The sequence below is a fragment of the Orcinus orca genome, chromosome 15 (assembly GCF_937001465.1).
Source record: "Orcinus orca chromosome 15, mOrcOrc1.1, whole genome shotgun sequence".
Lineage (NCBI taxonomy): Eukaryota > Metazoa > Chordata > Mammalia > Artiodactyla > Delphinidae > Orcinus > Orcinus orca.
Genome location: NC_064573.1, coordinates 18,703,802 through 18,725,625, shown reverse-complemented (window position 1 = coordinate 18,725,625; position 21,824 = coordinate 18,703,802). Strand labels below are relative to the sequence as shown.

The 21,824-nt window shown below is 40.9% G+C and overlaps 1 protein-coding gene across 25 annotated transcripts in view; it reads right to left on the bottom strand.

Annotated features, from left to right (window-relative positions):
* Positions 1–21,824, bottom strand: part of TCF4 (transcription factor 4) — a 361,473-nt gene that overhangs the window by 216,676 nt on the left and 122,973 nt on the right. For all 25 annotated transcript variants that reach the window (XM_004266118.4, XM_033421470.2, XM_033421468.2 and 22 more), the window contains 2 exons: positions 21,225–21,286; positions 18,286–18,382 (listed from right to left, as the gene is read on the bottom strand). In XM_004266118.4, coding sequence (XP_004266166.1) covers positions 18,286–18,382; positions 21,225–21,286 — 159 coding nt within the window. The remainder of the gene's footprint in view (positions 1–18,285; positions 18,383–21,224; positions 21,287–21,824) is intronic.

The window sequence follows — 21,824 nt, the reverse complement described above, 5'->3', positions numbered from 1 at the left end:
GTATTAGCTTGTACCTGTAATTTCAAGTGATGTTCATTTCTTCTGAACTAAAAAATGAAAGAATGACTACCAGGAAGTCCCTTGCTTTGCTTAGCATACCCATCTAAATGGCGTAAACCGCATGTGATATAGGCATTAAAAAGCATTTCTGAAATATAAACTTTACGAAGTAAAACAGCCTGAGCTACCTGATAGATACCAGCTGATAAATATGATAAAACTGCAAAATAGGATTCTGCCCCTCCAACGTGGAACATATTAAGGGAGCCAAATAACAATACTGAGTAATGTAGCCACCATCAGTAGAAACTCTTCAGCAGGCCACAACACAGTCTGAACTTATGTGCTGCTCTTTAGTTAAAATATATATATATAGTCATACCCATTTTAAATAAGTAGAAATTTGCACAAATAGAAAGGGACTTTCCTAGGATCACTAAGAAATCATGCCAATCCAGTCTAATTGGTAATGCTTTTAAGCACCACATTTAACTGGATTTTCTTATAGCACTAATGTTCCTCCACTGACACAACTTAGCAGGCAATGTATTTACAAAAACTATAATAGCCTGAAAAGAATGGACAATGAGCAAACTAGTCAATTACAGGCTTAAACTTTAAACAAACACTTACAATGAAAATTTAAAAAAAAACAAAAACCTGTATCTTGGCTATTGGGTCATTTTCCAGGCTACTAACTGCTAAACCATGTGCAGAACATGCTTCCAATTTAACCATCCAGATTTCCTAAAAAGGCAGATAGCTTTGCTCTGCAGGCAGAATCAAGTTGGTCTTCAATTTGATTTTTAAAACAAGGCAGTTGTACAGGAAACTAATAAGATTTTGCTGCGGATTATCTGAAGAAGAAAGGAAAGGGGAAGTAGGTATTATTTTAAAGACCTTAATTTGTCTGTCTATGAAAGTGAAAAATATAACCTTACTTTGGTTTAGAAAAGGGTAGTAGCTGAATAAGTTCTAGAGCCCCAACAGCTTCTGAGAATCCACAGCCCCAAGTCTCGCCTCTTTTGAGACACAGCATCGGCAATGGCTGCTAAAGCAAAAACACCACGTAGGATAGGAGGTCATGGTGGCTTTGACAGCTTCAGAGAAAATCTGAATGTTTCCTTGCTAATGAAAGAAGCTCTCCGGTCTTACAAGTAATCAGACACAATAAAATCTCAAAGTTTCACTCTCGAAATGGCGGGCTTCCAATGGCAGCAGATCAAAATCCACACACAAGGAAGTGACCAGAACAGAAGCCAGGTACATGGAAGGACTTCGGGGGCTTGAAGCTGTAGGGCAGAAGTCCTACACACTGGTGTGGTGAGCCCAGATGGGTTGGCTTTTGTTAATGAAGCATTGGTACTTCTCACGGACATGATCGGAGGAAGTCAAAGGATGGTTCGTCCACAAAAACGTCCACAATTGCAAACAGTGTACTAATGTCCCTGAAGACTTGTCACCATTATGACATTTATTATGAAATCAAGTCAGGCTGACCTAACTTTGGTTCAGGTCAATCTAGTCCTTGTATGAGGTACCACTGCTCGTTTACAAAACAAGTTGACGGCTGCTAATCTGTTCCCTCTCTCTGCGTATGCCAAGCCATCAGGTTATTACCCTGCAGTTAGGACCCTGTTCTTAAACTCCCTGGGAGCTCACACATGGCTCTCCAGGAATCTTGTTTGTCACAAGAACTGTGTTCCTGAAAAGTGGTCATGAGTCTAATTTTCATAGTCTTAAAGGCATCCTCTGGAAAACTCCCCATAAAGGAAATGATTACCTCTCAATACCTTCAGAATTAACCCAAATATTCATTTAACCTTCAGCTCCTATAATCAGCATTTGGATCATCTTGTAATTTTCTGTCTTAATACTAGAGGTAGGTGAAGAGACACCTAGGACTTTTGTCCAGGTAATCTTAAGATTTTTGTCGTTGCTTGTTTGAGTTCTTTGCTCATAAGGTCCAACAAAGTAGCCAGTTAATAATTATCAGTTAGTTGCTACTTTACATCCTATTTATCACCTGGTAAATCTGGTTGATCACACAACTAAAGAACCGCATTTGCTTCTTCCACTGGTCACAGAAGAGCTATTTGTTTTAAGCTTCCTCTCCAGAGGGCAGAGTACTGACCGTAAAGACAAGGACCCACAATTACAGAAATGGCTCCATTAATCATCCTCAACATAGAAGTGAGGAAACTTTGTGGGAAGGGTAGAGTCAGGATTAAGCCCAAGAGTGCACACTGCTTAAGTATCACACAATACAGCTTCTTGGATCAACAAAGGACGGACAGAGGGCACATTTGCAGACCAAAACCAACAAGAAGAAATCTAATAAGTAAGGATTAATACAAAGTCCCATTTTACATAAGGAAGTGGAAGACCTGATTAGAAAGCAGTGGATATTAAAAACAATAATTTCAGTGGACTGGGAGCTCAATTTTCAGTCAATGCCAAAGCACGGGTAAGTGAAACCTTAGACTGCATTAATACTAAAAATGAAAGCAGACTCACTACTGATTAACCCAGACCAGGAATACTGAGCTAAGTCCTGGATTCACCAGTTGGGAGAGGGAAAGAGACCAACTAGAACACACGCAGAGGACAAGTGCTCAGGAATACAAGGCATGGTTAAACCATGCTCTGTGAGATGTTACATGTTTTCCAACAACACTTTGGAAGGAAGCAAGAATTATCATCCTGGGAAACACGTGCAGAGAGAAAAGACACAATCCCAGGTAGCTCTGGAGGAGAAACTTAGTGTCCCGAGCTGACAGCTGCAGCATTGAGAACATTCTGAAAGTCAGAGCTGTCACAATGCAACAAACTGCCTTGTCAGGAGTGGCTTCCCCAATGCAGTGAGTGCGCAGGCAGAGGAAGGAATGCCTGCTGGGGTCCATTCACTTACGCATTAGTCAGAGTGTCATGTGTGCCAACAACTTTGCTAGGGCGTCATCTAGAAGGATTCCCATATTGGGAGGGAAGCTGATGTAAAAGAGAAAGAACACAAAGAGAGCTCTAAGTTCTAGTTCGCTTTTAAGAATCTATGATGTCTTCCCAAATAGTGGATAAATTAATGTTCTGAGACAAGAGTTTCATTCCAATCTACCTTAGTGGAGGAACGGAAGGGAAAAAGGAGGGGGAAGGGAGGGAGGGAAGGAAGGAAGGGAAGGAGGAAAGGAAGGGAGGAAGAAAGGAAGAAAGAATTTATAAATAATGTGTTAGAGATGGGTGATTAAATATACCACTGAAACGATTACGTGATCGAATCAAGAATTATCCAGTTTTCTTAAAGATACTAACGTTTTGGGGAAGAAAAAGATGAGATGGAGGCTTTTTCCCCTTCAATTTAAGATCTTTAGAAAGCAAAATGATTAATCAGAAAATAGGTTCCCTTTTCTCTCTCTGGTAACTTGTCCATTCCCATGACTTCAACTAGCAAATACGGAATACTGTATGCCAAATCTGCAATCCCCGGACAGAACCACAAATCAAGTCACTCACAGACATCTCAAATATTCAGCGTGTCCCAAACTGAACTTACCATCTTAATCCCCCATAACCTGCTTTTCCTCCTGTATTCCACATCTCAGTGAATGACACCACCATCCATCTTCTGGCCCAAGCCAGACATCAAGAAGCCAAGGACGACTCTTCCTTTATCCATCAGTTACTGAGTCCAACCATTTCCTTCCATTTAATATCACTCAAATTCATATCCTCCTCTTCACCCCCATTGTTCCTGATTTGGTCCAATCTCTCATCTTTTCCTCTTGGAATTGCTTTAATCACCTCCTGAGTAATCTCCCTGCCTGTCGTGTTGCCTCCTATTCACACTGTCGCTAGTGACTATCCCAAACCATAAATCTATCATGTTATCCCACTATTTAAAATCAACCCTTAAGTAGATTTTAAGTTGGATTTTCACTACATGCTTCAGTGAAAATCCAACTTCCTCCCCCTACCATTCAAGAAAGCCCCTTCATTTTTTTGAGGTGAGGATTCTAACCCAGCTTCCGTGTCACCGCTTCCTCTGCGGACCCTGTGGAACTATGTCTCAGTCTTACAGAACCTCTTCAGTTCTGGGCTTCCTGTGACATCCTCTAGCTCCTACACCTCTCTGCCTTTCTCTCAACTGACAATTTTCTTTTTACTTGGATAGTTGCAACTCATCCAGTAATGGCACCATCCACTCATGCAGTATCACTTCTAATAGAACAAAATGCATACTGATTCATCCAATAACCATCTCCAATGCCCTTCTCTCTTGCCTGCCTCTTGAGTCCTAGTGCCAACTAACACTGTAAAAGTTCACTCTCCCCGCTTCCCTTGCAGCTATGGGTAAATATCTCTTAGAGATCTGACCAATAAGATGTTAACAAAATCCTGCTCAAGGCCACGGGTTTCTGGGGATGCTAGTTTCCCCGCTGATGGAATGAGATACAAGTGGGTATGGATGCTACTCTAACCTCTGCCTCTCCAACTTCCTATCCTGAACTCTGACATGGTGTCTGGGGTTCAGCAGCCGTCTTGCAAGAAATGCAAGATGAGAGAAAAAGATGAAGAATTAAAATCGGCATGCTGAGGAGGGCAGGAAAGCAAAGATGGCAACACTAATTTGCTGAAGCCACACAGGCAACTCCCACCTGCAGACATCCCCTTAAGTGATGGAAAAAGCCATGTTTGTTTGATGATGATGTTACTCTGATCAGGTATTCCATTAGTTGCAGCTGAACACACACTTAACTGCGATTGCACCTCAGGGAATTCTTGCCACGCTCTCTACAAGTGAGGCAGTGCAGGGTGGTTGAGAACAAGGGCTTTGGAGTCCAGCAGATAAAGCTTGGGATCTGGGCTCTGCCCCTTCTCACTGCACAACACCAGGCAGGTAACCTAATCTCTCTGATCCTCAACGGTACCTGCCCCTGTAAAACGGCAATGACAATGCCCAAGAAAGAAACCAGGTTGTAAGTGTAAAGTATTAGTGGATGCCTGGTATACCATGAGCACCAAAACATCTCAGCCATTACTACAAGGAAACTGATGGTTGGTATCCTAGACATGTGATCCAACAGCACCCTGTGCACACATTGATCAGTTCCCTAATGTCCTGACTTAAAATTATTTGTTACCCATCTGACTCCTTCCATAGACTGTGGGCCACGCTGAAAGCAAGAAGAGTGGCATGTCACTCTCTGGTACCTAACAGGGGCCTGCATGGCACAGATTTTCCACAAGTACTTTCTGGATGAATGAATGAATGAACCAAAGACTAATTTGAGTGCTGAAGTTTGGTTGGCTTCTAGGACAACTAAAATTTATATGGATGGTTAAAAAAATACATATACTGAGGACCATATGATGGCAGACATGCTGATGACACGTTCATTTTATTTATCAAGAAGCCAATCAAACTTGTAAAGCAGTAAGATATTCTGTTTTGCTTTCACAAATATGTGATTTGCCATTTCCCTCCCTGCCATAAGGGAGTACTTGCTCTCTGTCTGAAAATCAAGAGAGCTAGGATATGAGGTGTCAAAACCACTCGCGATACAACCAAGCCAAAAACAGCACATGAGGCTTCCCTGGTAGTGCAGTGGTTGAGAGTCCGCCTGCCGATGCAGGGGACGCGGGTTCGTGCCCCGGTCCGGGAGGATCCCACATGCCGCGGAGCGGCCGGGCCCGTGAGCCACGGCCACTGAGCCTGCGCGTCCGGAGCCTGTGCTCCGCAACAGGAGAGGCCACAACAGTGAGAGGCCCACGTACCGCAAGAAAAAAAAAAAAAAAAAAACAGCACATGAGATCTACATTTTATCTTTTCTACTTCGTCCAACTTAGCCTCTAGAAAAGGCTCTCCTTCTGAATATTGCTATGAAGTTATAAAAGGAACGATCCTCATTGTCTGACAGGGGGGATGATGTGGAGGTGGGAGGGGGGAGGTTCTCGGGCTCTCCAAATATCAGAACGCGCCCAAACATTTTTTCTAAACCGCGTTTTGTCATCTGCTGTCAAACGCATACAAAATAGTATTGTATAGGAACGCTATTTAAACGTGACCACTGAAACACGTTGCCTAATCACAGTGACCTTGGAAAACCGCCTTGATATAAAAACCAGCCCTCCCTTGGTCATTAAGATTTTTGCCTGCAGTGGGAGCACTTTCTTTGTCTCTAGGGAGGGATACTCGCTCGTAGTAAAAGGCAAGGTGATCTGCTCTGATAAAACTTTAACAGGTGCTTCAATTTATATATTATATTACAGCCTTACAAGCTTACACTAATTATTAATTATCCGCCTAAGTGTACACTGCTTTACACATCCTGCCCCTTAACTAGAGTACTCAGAAAAGCCATTGTACTTTGCCGGACTAACGGACCATGTCTTGGACAGCTCAATGGCCTAGCAAATGCAAAGATTTCCCCATATGTACACTTTACAGTGTTCATGCAGATCCACTGCCTATGCAAACCAACTGCGTTTCCGCAACCATACCCCACCTTGAGGAACGTGGGTAACTGAGAGAGGGCTGGAAATGGACGATCTTAGCAAATTAGAGCCCATTTACGAAGCAGCTTCCTTAGTGTTTGCAAAGAGCATCACTCTGTGGTTAGGACTGTAGGGATAGTGAGTTCTCTCATTCTACTCTGCAAACATTTTCCAGGAGTCACAGAGAGGCTTCTTTTTATGCTAGAGCAGGTGTGAACTCAATTCCACCCTAAGACTAGTATCAGCTCAGCTGAGAGAATAGCCATAAATTTTTATTTCAAAACTAAATGAAACTCATGAGGGTATGGGGCAAAATCTCATTAACTATTAAAAAGCCTTTAAAAGACTCTGAGCAGGCCTGCTTTCTATGGTTTTATTTTCAATTTGGTGTTCAAGCTGTATACAGGACTTTGCAATGAATGGAAAATGCAATCACAAAAAGTGTATATATTTTGAACCGTTTTATCTCTGAGGTAACAAAACATTTCAGAGAGTTCTTCCCCCCCGCCACCGAGACCACATCTCCATGAGTTAGGTCAGTAAAAGAAATAAGGAAACCAAGGGTAAAGGAAAAGTGGGAGATGACCAAAAGATTATGCAGCAAACTATTATTTCATAGGCCAGTTTTGCCCCTAACTAGTTACTAGGATGCCTGACAGAGGTTGCCCACAGCTGCTTAAGCGGTCTGCCAAGATATTGAAAATATTTATGCTCACTGCATCTCAGTTTCCAAATAACATTTGCGAGACCATCAATAAATAAGGGAAAGGGAAACTCTGCAATGAGAAAAAAAAACACACACAATATAAAGTATGAATTTAATCCTGTCAAGCCAAGCTTTAAGGATTCCCCAAATCTGAATATTAGGCTCATTTCTGAATACTCTGAAAGTTCTGAAGAAGACAAGGTCACCAATAAATTCTTCTCCACGATTTGGTATTGCCCAATTAAGTACCATCAGTTACACATAAAGAGTTTATGCTTGCATCCCCAGCATTCAGATTTGGCTACTGAACTGTTCAGAGTACGGCTTGGTCTAAATAGCCAAGGTGAGGAAAAGGCAGGAGCAATTAGTAACCTAGTAATTTCAGAGGTTCAGGCAGCCACGTCGATGCTGATAATTCAAGGCTAGAAAATCGTACTTCGAGGTCGGAACGCTCTAAAATTAGCTTTTGATGTGTCTCTTTCTCTCTCATCCTTCTCTCCTTTTGTCTCCCCCTTCTCCACCAAATGTTATCAGATATTACACACATTCCATTTTCATTCAGCTTTTAATATGGCCCACGAGGGGGTGGCATTTAATTAATCACTTACACATTCTGCCAAAACTCACTACATGAGTCTCAAGTCTGCATATTACTTTTGCCAAGCTGGTCAGACCCAATGAACAGAGAAAGAAACCTAGAGAAAATAAAAGTAGGTGTAATGGTCATTCACAGCCACTGCATGTAAGGGCCAGGTATTGATATTCTTCCTGTTTCTCCGTTTAAATGCAGAGCAACTACTCAGACGAGAAATTCCATCAGAGCACTAAAGATTGCCCAAAATCACATAACGCGAGAGTGGAGAGCTGGGATTCAAACCAGCGCCAGCTCGACACAAGCCTCGCTCGGCCCACCATCCTCCACTGCCCCCATACTAGGGCTTCCGAGGGATTTTCAAGCTGTAGGAAAGCTTTCTATGGTTTATTTTAAACATCAACAATGTAACCAGCTATATTTTGTACCAATTTAAAGCAAAACACCCTTATCGTTTTTCCTATTAAGAAACATGTGTCAAGGAACTGAGGAAGGATTAATAAACAGTCATCAAGAAGATGAGAAATATTGGGGATGTGTCTATTAAGTGCTTGGGAATAAATTTAATTCGGTCCCAATCTATGCTCCAAACAGTCTGCCACTGTTGGTCCCTGGGTCTGATATTCTGCAAGAGGAAATAAAATGAGATCCACTGAATACCTCTTTCTACTCAAAAATCATACACGGTTCCTGAGGAAAGACTCAGAACCCCTCAGGAGTGAAGGGAATGAGAGGATGACGTGCACAGGCAACATTCTCTGGAGAAGAACAAACTGAACTGGAAGGCTACCTCCAAAACGTTCCCCAGAACCTAGAAGGGACGTGTAACAGGATCCCCTTGATAAAAAGCATCCTACCCAGAGGTTACTCCATACGCAGATGACCTACAGTGCAGGTGAAGAAATCTCAACTCGTCAGCGGGCTTCCCAGCCCACCACTCACAATCCACACCGAGGCGCTTTCCGCCACGGGTAACCATGAACCTCGAGAACATTTAAGTTGGAGAGAAAAATGGCTGGAGGCAAATGTTTCATCAAGGGGCACATCTGAATTCCACGAAGTTGGCCCCCAAGAGGTACTTGTTTTCTAGGATTACTGTTTTTGTGGAAAGGCTGAACAAGAAACCTTTTTATTCCAGTCTTGCTGTTTTCAGAAGTGATCACTCCACACTATCTCCACCTGTTCTTGCCTTCTATTCCAATCTCAATAGAAGGTAAAGGTGTTTTCAAACTGTCATCACCCAAGACCCGAAGTCTCCAGCATTTTCGATTAATCACAGACAAAAGTGACAGAGTGCCAATGGGTACCTGGGCAATGGCCTAAGATAATAGCCAGAGAGCAGAGTGGTTACTGCCAAGTGTACCACGTCATTGCACGGCTGCACGGTGATGCTGGGGTAAGTGTGACAGGTATCGCTACACTCACCTTAGAAATGCCAAAGTTGGGGCGCATGAGAAATTTAGCCGAAGTCCCATCACCATGAAGTTGAACAGCAGGGACCCTCAGCCTAGGCCACTATTCCGCGAGCCCCCTCAAGGCTGCAGTGCTTCAAACTGAGCTCCTTGGCTGCTCTGGTCCTTAATGAAGGTTATCATGTGAACAAAGACGACAGGCTTACGGCATTTTCTTTTTTTTTTAAATGAAGGTCAATAGCGCGCTTAAGGTAGGCACACAACTTTCACGGACGTGGGGTTAACAGACTCTGAACATTACTGCTGCTTCCCCTGGGGCTGAGGGGCAGTGAGAGGTTTGCCAAGTGTTTGACCCTCCACCCAAGGGTCCAGTCAAGAAGGCCGTTACTGGTGAAGGCTATGCCAGGCGTATTTTAAGTGGCCAGCTTAGGCAAAATTCAAGGTAATGTCTTTCCAGTGAAAAGCTTAACAGGAAAACTTTGTACTAAAGGAAAACGGCACTGAACGGAAGATGATATTCCACATCCTGCTTATTCCACATCCTGCTTTCCTTTAAAGATCGACAGTCCCTCCCCAGTCCATGTTCTCGTGGGCCTGATGCATGCCGTGACTGGGATCAGCAGAGGTGGGAAACTTCTGGCCAGAAGTTGGATCCAGCTCTCACCACAATTTCATGCAGTCCTGGCGCGCTGACCAAGATTAAATGTCTGTTGGCTGCACCTCATCCTCCGCATTAAAGATCAACCAATACAACTATATACATATTAAAGTAAAATAGAAGGTTCTTCTGCCCCCGGCAGCGGGCATTCTTGTGTGAGTGCTTCACGGCGACATGGCAGGTGGTTGGAGGGAAGTTCTCGGGAGCCTGTTTGGCAGTGGCCCAGGGGAACGATCCCTGTCACTTACAAAGTGACATGTCCCGGGACCTTGCTGCTCCAGGATGCCAGGCCGGCTCGGAGCGGCTGCCGCAGTGGACCGTGGCAGTGGGCCCCAGCCTTAGGCTCTGCCAGAGACGACTGAAGGGACTGGAGACAAGGCTGGAGGCTGGAGCCATGGGCGGTTGCACGACCAGGCAGCTCTGGACAGCCTGGCAGGAATTCAAGCCGGAGACCTAGAAGAGAAGGTTCTGGATCATGAGGACATGAAGCCCTTGACTCTGGCTGGTTGTTGCCTTGATCACGGGATGAGGACAAGGAAAGCACAGCCTTGGCAATGAAATGAGGACAGCCCACCCGTGCGACTCTCCCGCGGTCCTTTCTCTATCATCTTCCGTTCAGTACTCTTTTTCTGTTCCATGCCTCTTTGTCTTTCTCTCTAATCTGCTGACCAGAATCCAGGGTCGAGACCCATTTTTATATTTTGCTTCTCACATGAAAGCTGGAGCCTTGTTCTTTATTTTCAAAGCTGCTAAATTGAAAATTACAGATTCTTCCCTTAAAAGAAACTAAATAAACCCTGTAAATTGGCTAAGCCCGATGTGCATTCTCAACTCCCTTCTCTCATATCTCTTTCCATTGCGCAGGCTGGAGAAGCAGTTGTGTACATTCTCACCCCCTCCAAATTCTGCAGCTGGAGAATGGCCGTGGATGTAGGGTGGCGGGGACCATACGGCCAGACTCACCTTTTCCCTGCTTCTTGCTGCATCAAACCCAAACTTGACTCCGGAAGCTGTGACAGTCACCTTTAGACAATGAGGGAAGGGACAAAGGAATCACAGAGACGCAAGCCTGGACTTCAATGAACTGCAAACCAAATCTAGCCACGGCCTACCACCAGACTTCTAGTATGAGAAAAATGATGCGTAAGCCACCATTAGTCACAGTTTTCATTCTTTCCAAGCAAAAGCATGCCTACCTGACACAAACTGCTTTTTCCTTTGACTTGACTCTAAAACGATTTATTTTCTCTTAGGGTCAATAACTTTCCATGTGAGAAAGCTTCCTCTGGTATGTAGAAGACCTACACTTTTCTGCTAGGTATAGTTTTCAAGTAACGTTTTTCTGGTATCAGTTCTTCTAAATTTTAAAGAAGTCTGGTTTAGTCCACCTAGTTTGACTATAAGTGTTTGATTATCACAGCATTGCTACGCTATACCATCGAGCAAGCAGCCTAATGGAAAGAAAACAAGACTAATGAAAGAGGAACAGAAATGTTTATTGACTGGACGAGAGGAAACAAGTTACCTTATCTGAATACTGGAGACACACAACTGTTTTCAGTGGCCTTCCGAAAAATATTGATTTTACTTATTTCCTTTTATAAATAAAATAATCTGTGGTGTGTTTATTGAAAAGTGAAATCTATCACACTGTAATATGGTCTGTTTCCTGACATTCTGTAGAGTCAAGGTTACAGAACTGCAGAATGAACTTCTAGATGACTGTCCCTGGTTTAGGGTTTTCTTCTTGACACAGCAAAAGGTAGGCCTGACTTTAACTTATGGGCTTTTCACTTAGGGTTTAGACCCAAATATCTGATTTCCCCAATTTATTCATGAATGAAACAATCCACTAGCCATTTACTGAGGCCCTGCAACTCTATGCCAAGTCCTGGCCCATGCAGAGCACTTTTCTCCCGGTGACGTGCAGTAACTTAGTGAGTTGTTATTTTATCCCCGATCAATCCAATCCCTTACCTATAGTTTGCAATGAGTTGAGGTAGAAAAGCAACATCCATTTGAATCAGGCTTTAAAGAATTACATTTGGAAAACACATCACTAGCAAAGTTACGTGAAGGTATCACAAAATAGGGACGAATGGATTAGAAAGAACGCTAAAACATCTCTAAAGATAAAATACCGTATAAGCAGAAAATGGCATACCTGAAAGATCAATGGACCATTAGTTGAGAAAATTACCTCAGAAATCATCTAGAGACTTGTTCCCCCCTCAATTTAAGATATAAAAGAGATGGGACCTAAAGACCCACAGACATTTGTAACAAAAGAGAGTAGAAAAGTCAGTTCTCTGGCTCCCAGCCTTCACTCAAAAATCAGCATTAATTAGATCATTGGGGATGATACTTAAAAGAGTCTTATTTGTTAATACTTCAGGAAGGCATTTTAAGCTAACATTAAAATAACAAAATTCCCAAACAAAGCTAACAAGAAATAAAACCACTATTAGACATGTCTTCTCTCAGAAACTGCTTGTTACCACATTATCAGTCCGATAGCTAACAGATGATATCAAGATAACCTCAAGCTAAAAACTGTCATAAAAAAAAGGCATTGAAAATGCACAGACATCCCTCACCAGTGAGCTAGTAAGCAGCCTGCTATCACTACTGAACTTCAGAACAATTAAAAAGTGAACTAAAATTTCTAGAGCTGACATCCACATTCACAATTCCATTTTCATGAAATTACTAAAATACTGTTTGACCTCTGACACTTCAAAGTCAAATAACTGCCTTTTTTGTCCAGGTTTTGTTATTTTCAAATATTTACATTCCAGCATGGAAAAAAATAAGATACAGAACCAGGAGGTCAAGTTAAATCTTATCCATGCTTTGAAAAAACTATGTTTCTTTGTGGTCATTCTTTTCCTTTGTGTGTTAAGGTTTTCAAAACCGTTTTCCAAGTAAGAGCCTCTTCACTGGGTATTTCCAGTTTTACAGTGAAAAGAAAAACTCCCTTAACATTAACATCTACTCACATTCGCCGTTTTACAAGACTGTGCCACTGGCCTCTGCCACTGGGATTTGAAAGCGCTCACAACACTTCACCTTTATGCTGGGCTAAACTCAGGGTAGCCATAAACACTTTGAAGTAATACAAACCTAAATATTCCTGCTCGGCAAACGGAGCAGTGGAAGCGAATTATAATGAGCTAGCAGCTGTCACAATATGACCACAGTAACCAAATCAAAATATCAACCGCTAACCCAGATGAGATTCAAAGGTCATCCTATAAGCCAGCAGCTTTCTGCAGTTCTGCCTGAACCACGATCTAATCCTGCAGTAAAATGTTCCACTGAGCTAGTTTAGAAATCAGTTAGTCTATGGTAGGAAATTATTTAGTGCACTGTTGGAGTACCACGAGTGGGACAGGAACCAAATACCACAATAAGGAAACCGAACCATTCACAAGGGGACATGTAAAAACACAGCCGCTCATGTTGAACTAAGCTGCACCCAACCGTACCAAAGTATCACTTTTCACATCCTTCAGTTACCAATGCACATCTATAATCTTACTGGCATCTTGCTCACTCAAACAATCTGGTTTTCAATTAAGGCTCTGGAACAATAGAAGGAATATGCATGCTTAGATCCTTCCTTGGATCAGAAAGTTGTAGCTAGAAAATATACTGTCTCCCATTGTAAAAAAATATTTGGACAATTACCTGCAAAAGCTTCATGCTTGGCAAACAAAACAAACAAGCAGGAATGCTTTTTTTAAAAAAAAAATCCGTACTCTTTGCATATAGTTCTTGCCAGGATTTTCAACTATTCCATAGCATATAATCCTCTTAAAAGCACAAGGCTCGGACCCATGGCCCCTCCGTCCTATTAGCATATTCTGAAAGCTACCCACTGACCACCTGTAAAGGTTTAATCAAACTGTTTAATAACTGCAGTGAACAAGTTTCCAACAGATCAAGTGTACATTATTATCATTAATAATCATACGGAGACACAAGGAAGAAGTGATTAGTTCTCTCCAGATACAAAACAGGGCAGGGAATTTCAAACAAGTAAAAATGCAAACTGGCTTGCTTGTCTCTACCCAAGGAAAACAATGAGTGAGGACTCAGGAAGTGTCAAGTAAAAGAGTCTGCTAGGGCTTCCCCGGTGGCACAGTGGCTGAGAGTCACCCTGCCGATGCAGGGGACACGGGTTCGTGCCCCGGTCCGGGAAGATCCCACATGCCGTGGAGCGGCTGGGCCCGTGAGCCATGGCCGCTGAGCCTGCGCGTCCGGAGCCTGTGCTCTGCAACGGGAGAGGCCACAACAGTGAGAGGCCCGCGTACCGCAAAAAAAAAAAAAAAAAAAAAAAAAAGAGTCTGCTATACAAATATTGAATCATGATGCTGTACACCTAAAACTAATATCATGTGATATGTCAATTATACCTCAATAAAAAATTTTTTAATTTAAAAAGGGAACTATATGAATTGGTCAAGGCAGGCAGTCAGCTAGATGACTCAGTGCTGAAATCTCAACTCCTCAAGACTTCCCCACACTAAAAGAAAAACAGAAAGCCATACACACTTATTCTTTAAAACAACAAATTTCAGGGCTTGCTTTTTTTGTTTACTTTAGTTATGTTTTTCTTTAAAAGATTTACACAATATCAACTTCCAAAACTCTGTATGGCAACTGTAACTACAGACAGCAATGGAAGGAGCAGTGCACCCTTATAAACCAAATGTCATTAATTCTTCTAGCACAATAGGTGTGCATGTGTGTGTGCGCGTGCACACGTACTGTGCATGCATGCAAGTGCACTTGTGTTCGCGTGTTTATTTTTAGTTTAGGGATTCAAACTAATACCAAACAAGGTATTATATTCAGATATGCAAGTTTATTTCTAAAGGAATAAATTAATGGAGACACCCTATTACTTATAAATTATATACCATTTTGCATTAGTTTGAGATACACAAATAAATTAAATTTTTGTATTTTGGTGCCAGAGGTAAGTATTAGATTACAAAAACTGTAACATTTATGCAAAACCATTCATGTGAAGTCAGAGTTCAGAATTGTAATAAAGGGTTTTGTTACTATAACAGAAATTATAAGCAAATGTTAGCAGTGCCTGCATCATTCCTCCAAAATAGTGCACTGCCATAAAGAACAAAATATATAGTAATAATTCAATCCTAAAGGAAGAGAGTGGCTCATTACTTCTTTCTTTCCTCACAATAAAATAAAACCTAAGTGAACAGTTTACCAAAAAAATAGGTCATCTGCAGTTAATAACTCTTTCCCGTAAAATTAGTGTCACTTATTTCTGTAGCAGACGCCTAATTCAGTCACAGACTTGATTGATTTGACAACAGAGAATCTAGTCTAATAAAGTGGCTGATTTATTTCTGATGCTATAGCTTTTACCCTAATGTGACATCACAGCAGAATGAAATCTTTGACATGTAAAGAAATCCTATGCACTTTTCATGAAAACTAAGGATTCTGAAAGTAGATATTGTTGTCAAAAACTTACAGTAAAGACTAATATCTTCTTTTGGTAGAACGAAAACTTCCACAAAGATTACAACACAGAATATGGGTTTGGACACAAAGAGCAGTTTAGGATATACCATATATTCGGTGAGTTCAAATTATTGGCTATACTAATAGGTCTTATTTTATCTTTGTCTTCATTTGTAAATTGGTTGTCTTTAATTTCTTGAAAACGATCTCTCTTCTCTTTGTAAAGGTACAGCATAGCACCAGGCATGGTTCATTTCAAAAGTGGTTTCATTTTAAATCAACAGCAGCTTGGGCAAAATCAATGAGCATCTTTGTTCCCTGAATCTAGCCCTGAGATACTCAAGCCAATCAAGAAGGCATTTGGGATGTGAGAAATTATAAAGTGGGGGGGGGGGGGGTGGGGGTGGATTTGTAATGCAGCATCCTAGTTAATTCTCTAAAAATATTTTTTTTTAATCCTTTTCCAAAGTAAAGATGCAAGGTATTTCATAGTGGTTTAAATGTCTTTTCCTCCCTTTTTTTTGCACACTGCGCCATGCCCTCTGGCTCTGAGCGTGACTTCCCTGACCCCAGTCTGACACTGCACCGTTAATGTCAGATAAACCATTTAGCCCGGGCACAGTTCTTTTCTGTGCAAAAATCTGCTTGAGGTGGAAAATGTAGCAGTTTGTAAACAATAAAGAGCCATGTTTCAGACCAGACAGCTTATCTAACAGAGAAGTCCTTTCATTGGGAACAGTGGGTGGGAGCCTCCCGGACATAGTAGCATTTCCTACCACAATGCAGGAGACTGTCTTGGCCTCCATATTTAAGTGTTTAATGGGAAGGAGGGCAGACAGGATAAAAGAACACAGCTGACATGGACTTTCAGCTTAAACAACAACTAAGTGAAAAGAGTCAGCTCTCTCCATTCCAGCTCTAGACTCTCAGCCCACTTATATTTTAATACTGTTTGGATTGAAAAACGAATTTGGTTCGTAAAACAGTTACCCAGGAAGATACACAAACAAGAACAATTATTTGGTATCTCTGTATTGTTTGGTGCCTTCTGTAATATTAACTTATCATGTTGTTCTTTAGGAAAACTGTTTTTCATGGACATAACATAAACTTCTCAATATGAGTAGTAATTTATCCTATTTTACGTTAGCTCATTGGAGGATAGGTTTAGAATCTTCCAAAGAATTCTTTAATATACTCTTTACGTGCTACTTCTCAAGATGATTATTTTCAGCTTAATCTTTTATTTTATGAAGCTGGATGAGGAGAAATAGAGATGGGATGATATGAGATTCTAGAATTATTACTACTGTCATGGAAAAAAATCTAAAGTTTTTCTTTAAAATCTAAGTTGACAAATATATCTAGTCACCTGCATCTGTCTATCCTGGAAACAGGAAACACTGCATTTCTTATCAACAATGGATTTAAAAACCTGGGATTTTTACTTTAGCTACAAAGTTAAAACATAAATATGAAAGTTAAAGTAAAAAAAAAGAGAACAAACATAAGAACAACCTATGGTCAAACACAACTTTGAGAACGTGGTCCTCAAAGTTGGGATGACACTTTATGGCCCATTAAAAATAAATTCCTAGTATTTCTCTGCTTTGACTATAGTGTGTTAAATACCTGAAGTCCCTTTGGATGGATTTGATGGTGACTTTTGAAAAATTGACTGAGATTCAAGAACAATATACACCTTAAATAACAAGTATAGTGTCCAAGGCTTAAAAACTGGGACACTTCTCAGAAGCATTTGCAATTATGGTTTCAGAATGATATATATATGGCTGTGTGTTTTCCTTGGAGTATAGTCCAACAGCCCAGGACATGAAATTTAACCTCATTTATTGATGGATTCACAACAGGATTTGGCCACATTGAGAGATTTACTAATATTGTTAAAACTCACATTTATTAGAACAGAGATCTTTTTTTTTCCAATCAAAACTAAAGTAACAGCTATTGGGACCTTTTAAGCCATTATAAATTGTCTTTCCATTGCTCAGGTTACTGCTGTGAAAAAAAAAATCCCTACAGGGTAGTCAAAGCAGAAACGTACGCTAAAGATGCCAGTAGGAAAGGCATGCTAGAAATTCGAAGACTGTCTCAAACTACATGTAGCTCACTTCATGAAGTAGGATCGGGACCTCCTAGACCATCAGCACTAAAGTTCACGCCTTGATAAATACATAACCAGACTTTACAATTCAACTTGAACATGCTACTTTGATTTAAGCACACTAAACCTATTATTAAAGGGATTTCCATGACCCCTTTAATAAAAATTCAAGCTAACACTGACTTTATCTCATTGACAATGGATAGGCCCAATGATATTATTTTAAATATTCACTGCTTTCAGTTCATCAACCTTAAACTTAGAAAACAACTGTTGCGGGCTTCCCTGGTGGCACAGTGGTTGAGAGTCACCCTGCCGATGCAGGGGACACGGGTTCGTGCCCCGGTCCGGGAAGATCCCCCATGCCGCGGAGCGGCTGGGCCCGTGAGCCATGGCCGCTGAGCCTGCGCGTCCGGAGCCTGTGCTCCGCAACGGGAGAGGCCACAACAGTGAGAGGCCCGCGTACCGCAAAAAAAAAAAAAAAAAAAAAAGAAAGAAAGAAAACAACTGTTGCAACATTGAAATTGGGAGAAGTGCTTTACGTCTAAGAAACACAAATTTTCCACATGGATTCAGTATCACTGAAATTAGGTAATTCCACATGGTTGTAAAACTTAGTCCTGTATATGCTATTACCAAGCATAGACTGTCAATATTTTTCTGCAATTTAAAATTACTATAGCGAACTGGCTGAAAATCCAAGTTCCTAAAAAACAGAATCTCTGTCTGGGCTTTATTCTCCCTTCCAAGGTAAAACATAAACATTCAAAAAAATGCATGCTAATTCAAAATTAGTCTTACTTTGTATTCTGGAATTGACAAAAGGTGGAGAGAGATTGTCATGTGACCCAAGGTCCCTGCTGGTCATGTGGTCATAGGGAGTCCCATCTCCATAGTTCTGCAAATAAAATAACAGCATAAGTTTAAATTCGCCATGAATAAATCAGCACATAAGTATGCCCGACTATTGACACCTCTCTAACCCAAAGAAATTGGAGTCCACCATTCCCACCCTGGCACGTCATTAGAAGGAAGCTTCTTCACAGGTACAGTGGGAAATAGAGGGCTCTAGAGTCTGCACAGTCCACATCCTCCTCATAACAGCCATGAAATTGGGGGAATAATAATAATGGAACCAACTGCATGAAGTTATTGACATGATCAAATGAAATAATGCATGTAAAACACCTGATACATATAAACTATATTGTAAATATTACATTATTATTTTGAAAAGCCCACATTATTTCAAAAAAAAAAAGCAAAATGTGCTACGGGAAAGTTACCCATAACCTGTAATGAACTGCCTTTGGAAGGCGAAGGTAGAACCTTTTAAACAGCGGCACTGGGTTTTATGATATTGAAATGTCAATGTTTTCTTGTAGTTGTTACTGTGGTTGTAAGAGAATTGGATCATTCCATGAGTAATTAACACATAAGAATGTTAAAATTATTACAACAGGACTATAAATGAACATCAGAAACTTAAGCATAAATTCTGAATTTAGACAAAGAAAAAAATAGTTTTAAAGCAGACACTAATCTGTGGAAATTTGTCATTATCATGATCATCTCATGGTTCTAAGGGGAATTCTAAATTAAAATAATGTTTTTAAACTACCCAGCTACTTGCTTTTAATGGAGGAATTGGATAACATACAGGAAGGAGTTAAAATCATCTATCTTATATGGTTCAAATTTCAGTCTACTAAGATACATCAAATGACCAGAAAGGGAAAAAAGCCATGCTGCTCAGCTGGTTGCCCTGCCCATAAAGACTAAGTCAAATTTACTCAGAGGTATCAGTTGGCATGTTAGCCAAAGGGCAGAATCTGCCCACACGAAAGGGACGGATGCTGTAGGAAGAATGAAAACGTGCATCACCTCACTAGAGAATCAATGGAAGCCTTAAGGTTCCAAACTACCCCGTTGTCAATCGCCTTTCCTCATTTATAAAAATTAACTTGAATGATACTGTCATGTGATGCTACCACTATGTCAGTGTATAAAAAGATGTCATGTTTTTTAATACCTAGCATGGGTCTTACACTCACTGGTTCTATGCCAGACGTTGCATAATACTAATTATTATTTATTAAGTGTCCTCACCCTCCAGAGTTACTGAACGCTTAATATACATTATCTAATTTAAAACCTCAGCACAGTGTTTCAAGGTGACTGAAAACATCACCACTTGAAGATGAAAAAAGAGAGACGCGGCATGTTTGCCCGATACAAGTCAGCCACAGTAACCTGTCTCGTGCCAACCCCCTGAATTTAGAAAATATAAATTACAAAATATTGATTCAAAATTATTCACTAACGTATTTCCTGGAAAAAATAAAAGTGGCCAGACAGTTCATGAAAGCCAAATAAAAGTCAAGACTATCCTAAATGGACCTTGTTCTCAGAAGAACAATTAAAAGTACTACGTGTATTAGACTGAGAAAGCAGAAGAAATTAAGTACATTTGAAGGAACTAAACAATAGAGGGACATTCTGTCATCTCCTACGCTTGCTGTCAGGGGGAATGGATTTATTTCTGCAAGTGTGGACTGTAATGTGAGGAGGAGGAAAGATTTCCTCAACCCATCCATATAATGCACGAGAATGTCAGACTTGACAGCTGGTGCAAGCGCTCAACAAAGTAACTGGTAAGCTTAGAGCTCCTGCTGTACCCTGAAGACTAGAGCGTTGAACCCCAAGGCCAAAGAACAGGTGGAAATGGCGAACTACGACTTGCTGAGATGGCCTCCTTTTGACAGCTTGATTACCTTCCTTACCTCTTATGCCAAGATAGAGACCTCCCTCCACCTCAAATTTATGTGAACACTTAAAGCAAAACGTTACCCCCTCACCTCCTGCAGAATGCTTCATCTAGCTATACAGCTGGTTGCGGGGGGGGGGGGGGCAGGTGTTTTACTATGTGCTCTAAGTCTATTTCTAATTTGGGGTATTATATGTATATTATAAAAACTGACATGGATTTTAGAGGGCCTAGAAATGACTCCATTAAAGACAGACTATATATAAAATCATACACATTTAAGTCGGAAGGAACATGAAAGATCCCCTGGTTCTACTTCTTCATTTTACAAAGTAGGAAAATGAGGCCCAAGAAAGTGAAACGACACACCCAAGGTCGTATACATACAAAAACACGTATGGCCTAACCAACCCACTCACATGCCATGCCACGGTCTTCCCATGACATTCAAACTAACAACCAAAAACCATGGAAAGGAGTGGCAAAAATCTGAATGAACCCACTGGTGACCAAAGGCACTACTGGTGGGATAATCGTATGTCTGCAAAGTGAAATCAACTCAGATTTACTATGCAGATTATACTGGTAGGCTAGAACTTAATACTATGTCTTCAGAATTATTCAGTGGCTTATTTACACCAACACATTCCAGGGATACTAGGATTTTTCTCAACGTTGCACCATCTACAACGAATAACTTTCTGTAACACTGGATCAATAACTGACAAAGTAAGGCCAAATATTTAATGAAGGATTTTTTCTTCTGGTTAGCCGAAGTGGAAGAGGTGTCAAAATCAATACTAACATCCAATAAGAGAATGAAAAAAAGTGCCAAGAAGAAGCTGATCCTCATTAAACTTAGTATGCATATATATCTGTGCAGATGTGTGTGGGAGAGAGAGAAACTCACCTACAGTTTGTCAATTTACATATGTGGATGTCTGGTTGTGGGAAAAAGATTAGATATACTTACCCTGGACGGGCTTGGATGTCCTCCACTCCCCCAGGACCCTGAGCTACTTCTGTCTTCTACATCTAGGGACAAGAGAGAAATTCTTTAGGCTTTCTTGCAATAAGTCTTTCTTTTTGCATATGCACTTTTAAATTAATGTTTCAAATTAATCTCCTGTTGCCTTTAATTAAGAATCAGGCACGAGGCTACCATGATGACAGTGGCTTCTGACCCATCTACTTAAATTAAGTCATTTAAATTCACAGCAGAAATGAACTGGACCCTCAGGAACCAGAGGTATGAACATAAAAGTTACTTCCATCCTTCACAGTGGTTCATAGCCTCAACTTTTATAGACCTGAAACTTCACTTAAAGTTTTATTAAAATCTTTTGGACAAGGTAGGTTAAAAATACACTAACACAGTCTTAATACACGCACACACACACACAGAGTTAAATCAGGTACATATCCATACTAATTATCAGCTGCAATCATGCCATAATGCTCCTAGACACTTTCTGTCCTCTTACCAAGGCTTATCCCACCAAACAACAGACATGAACAAAACATGCAAGACGAAAAAGGATTCAGTAGTCTATTTCCACCGGGACATGACAAG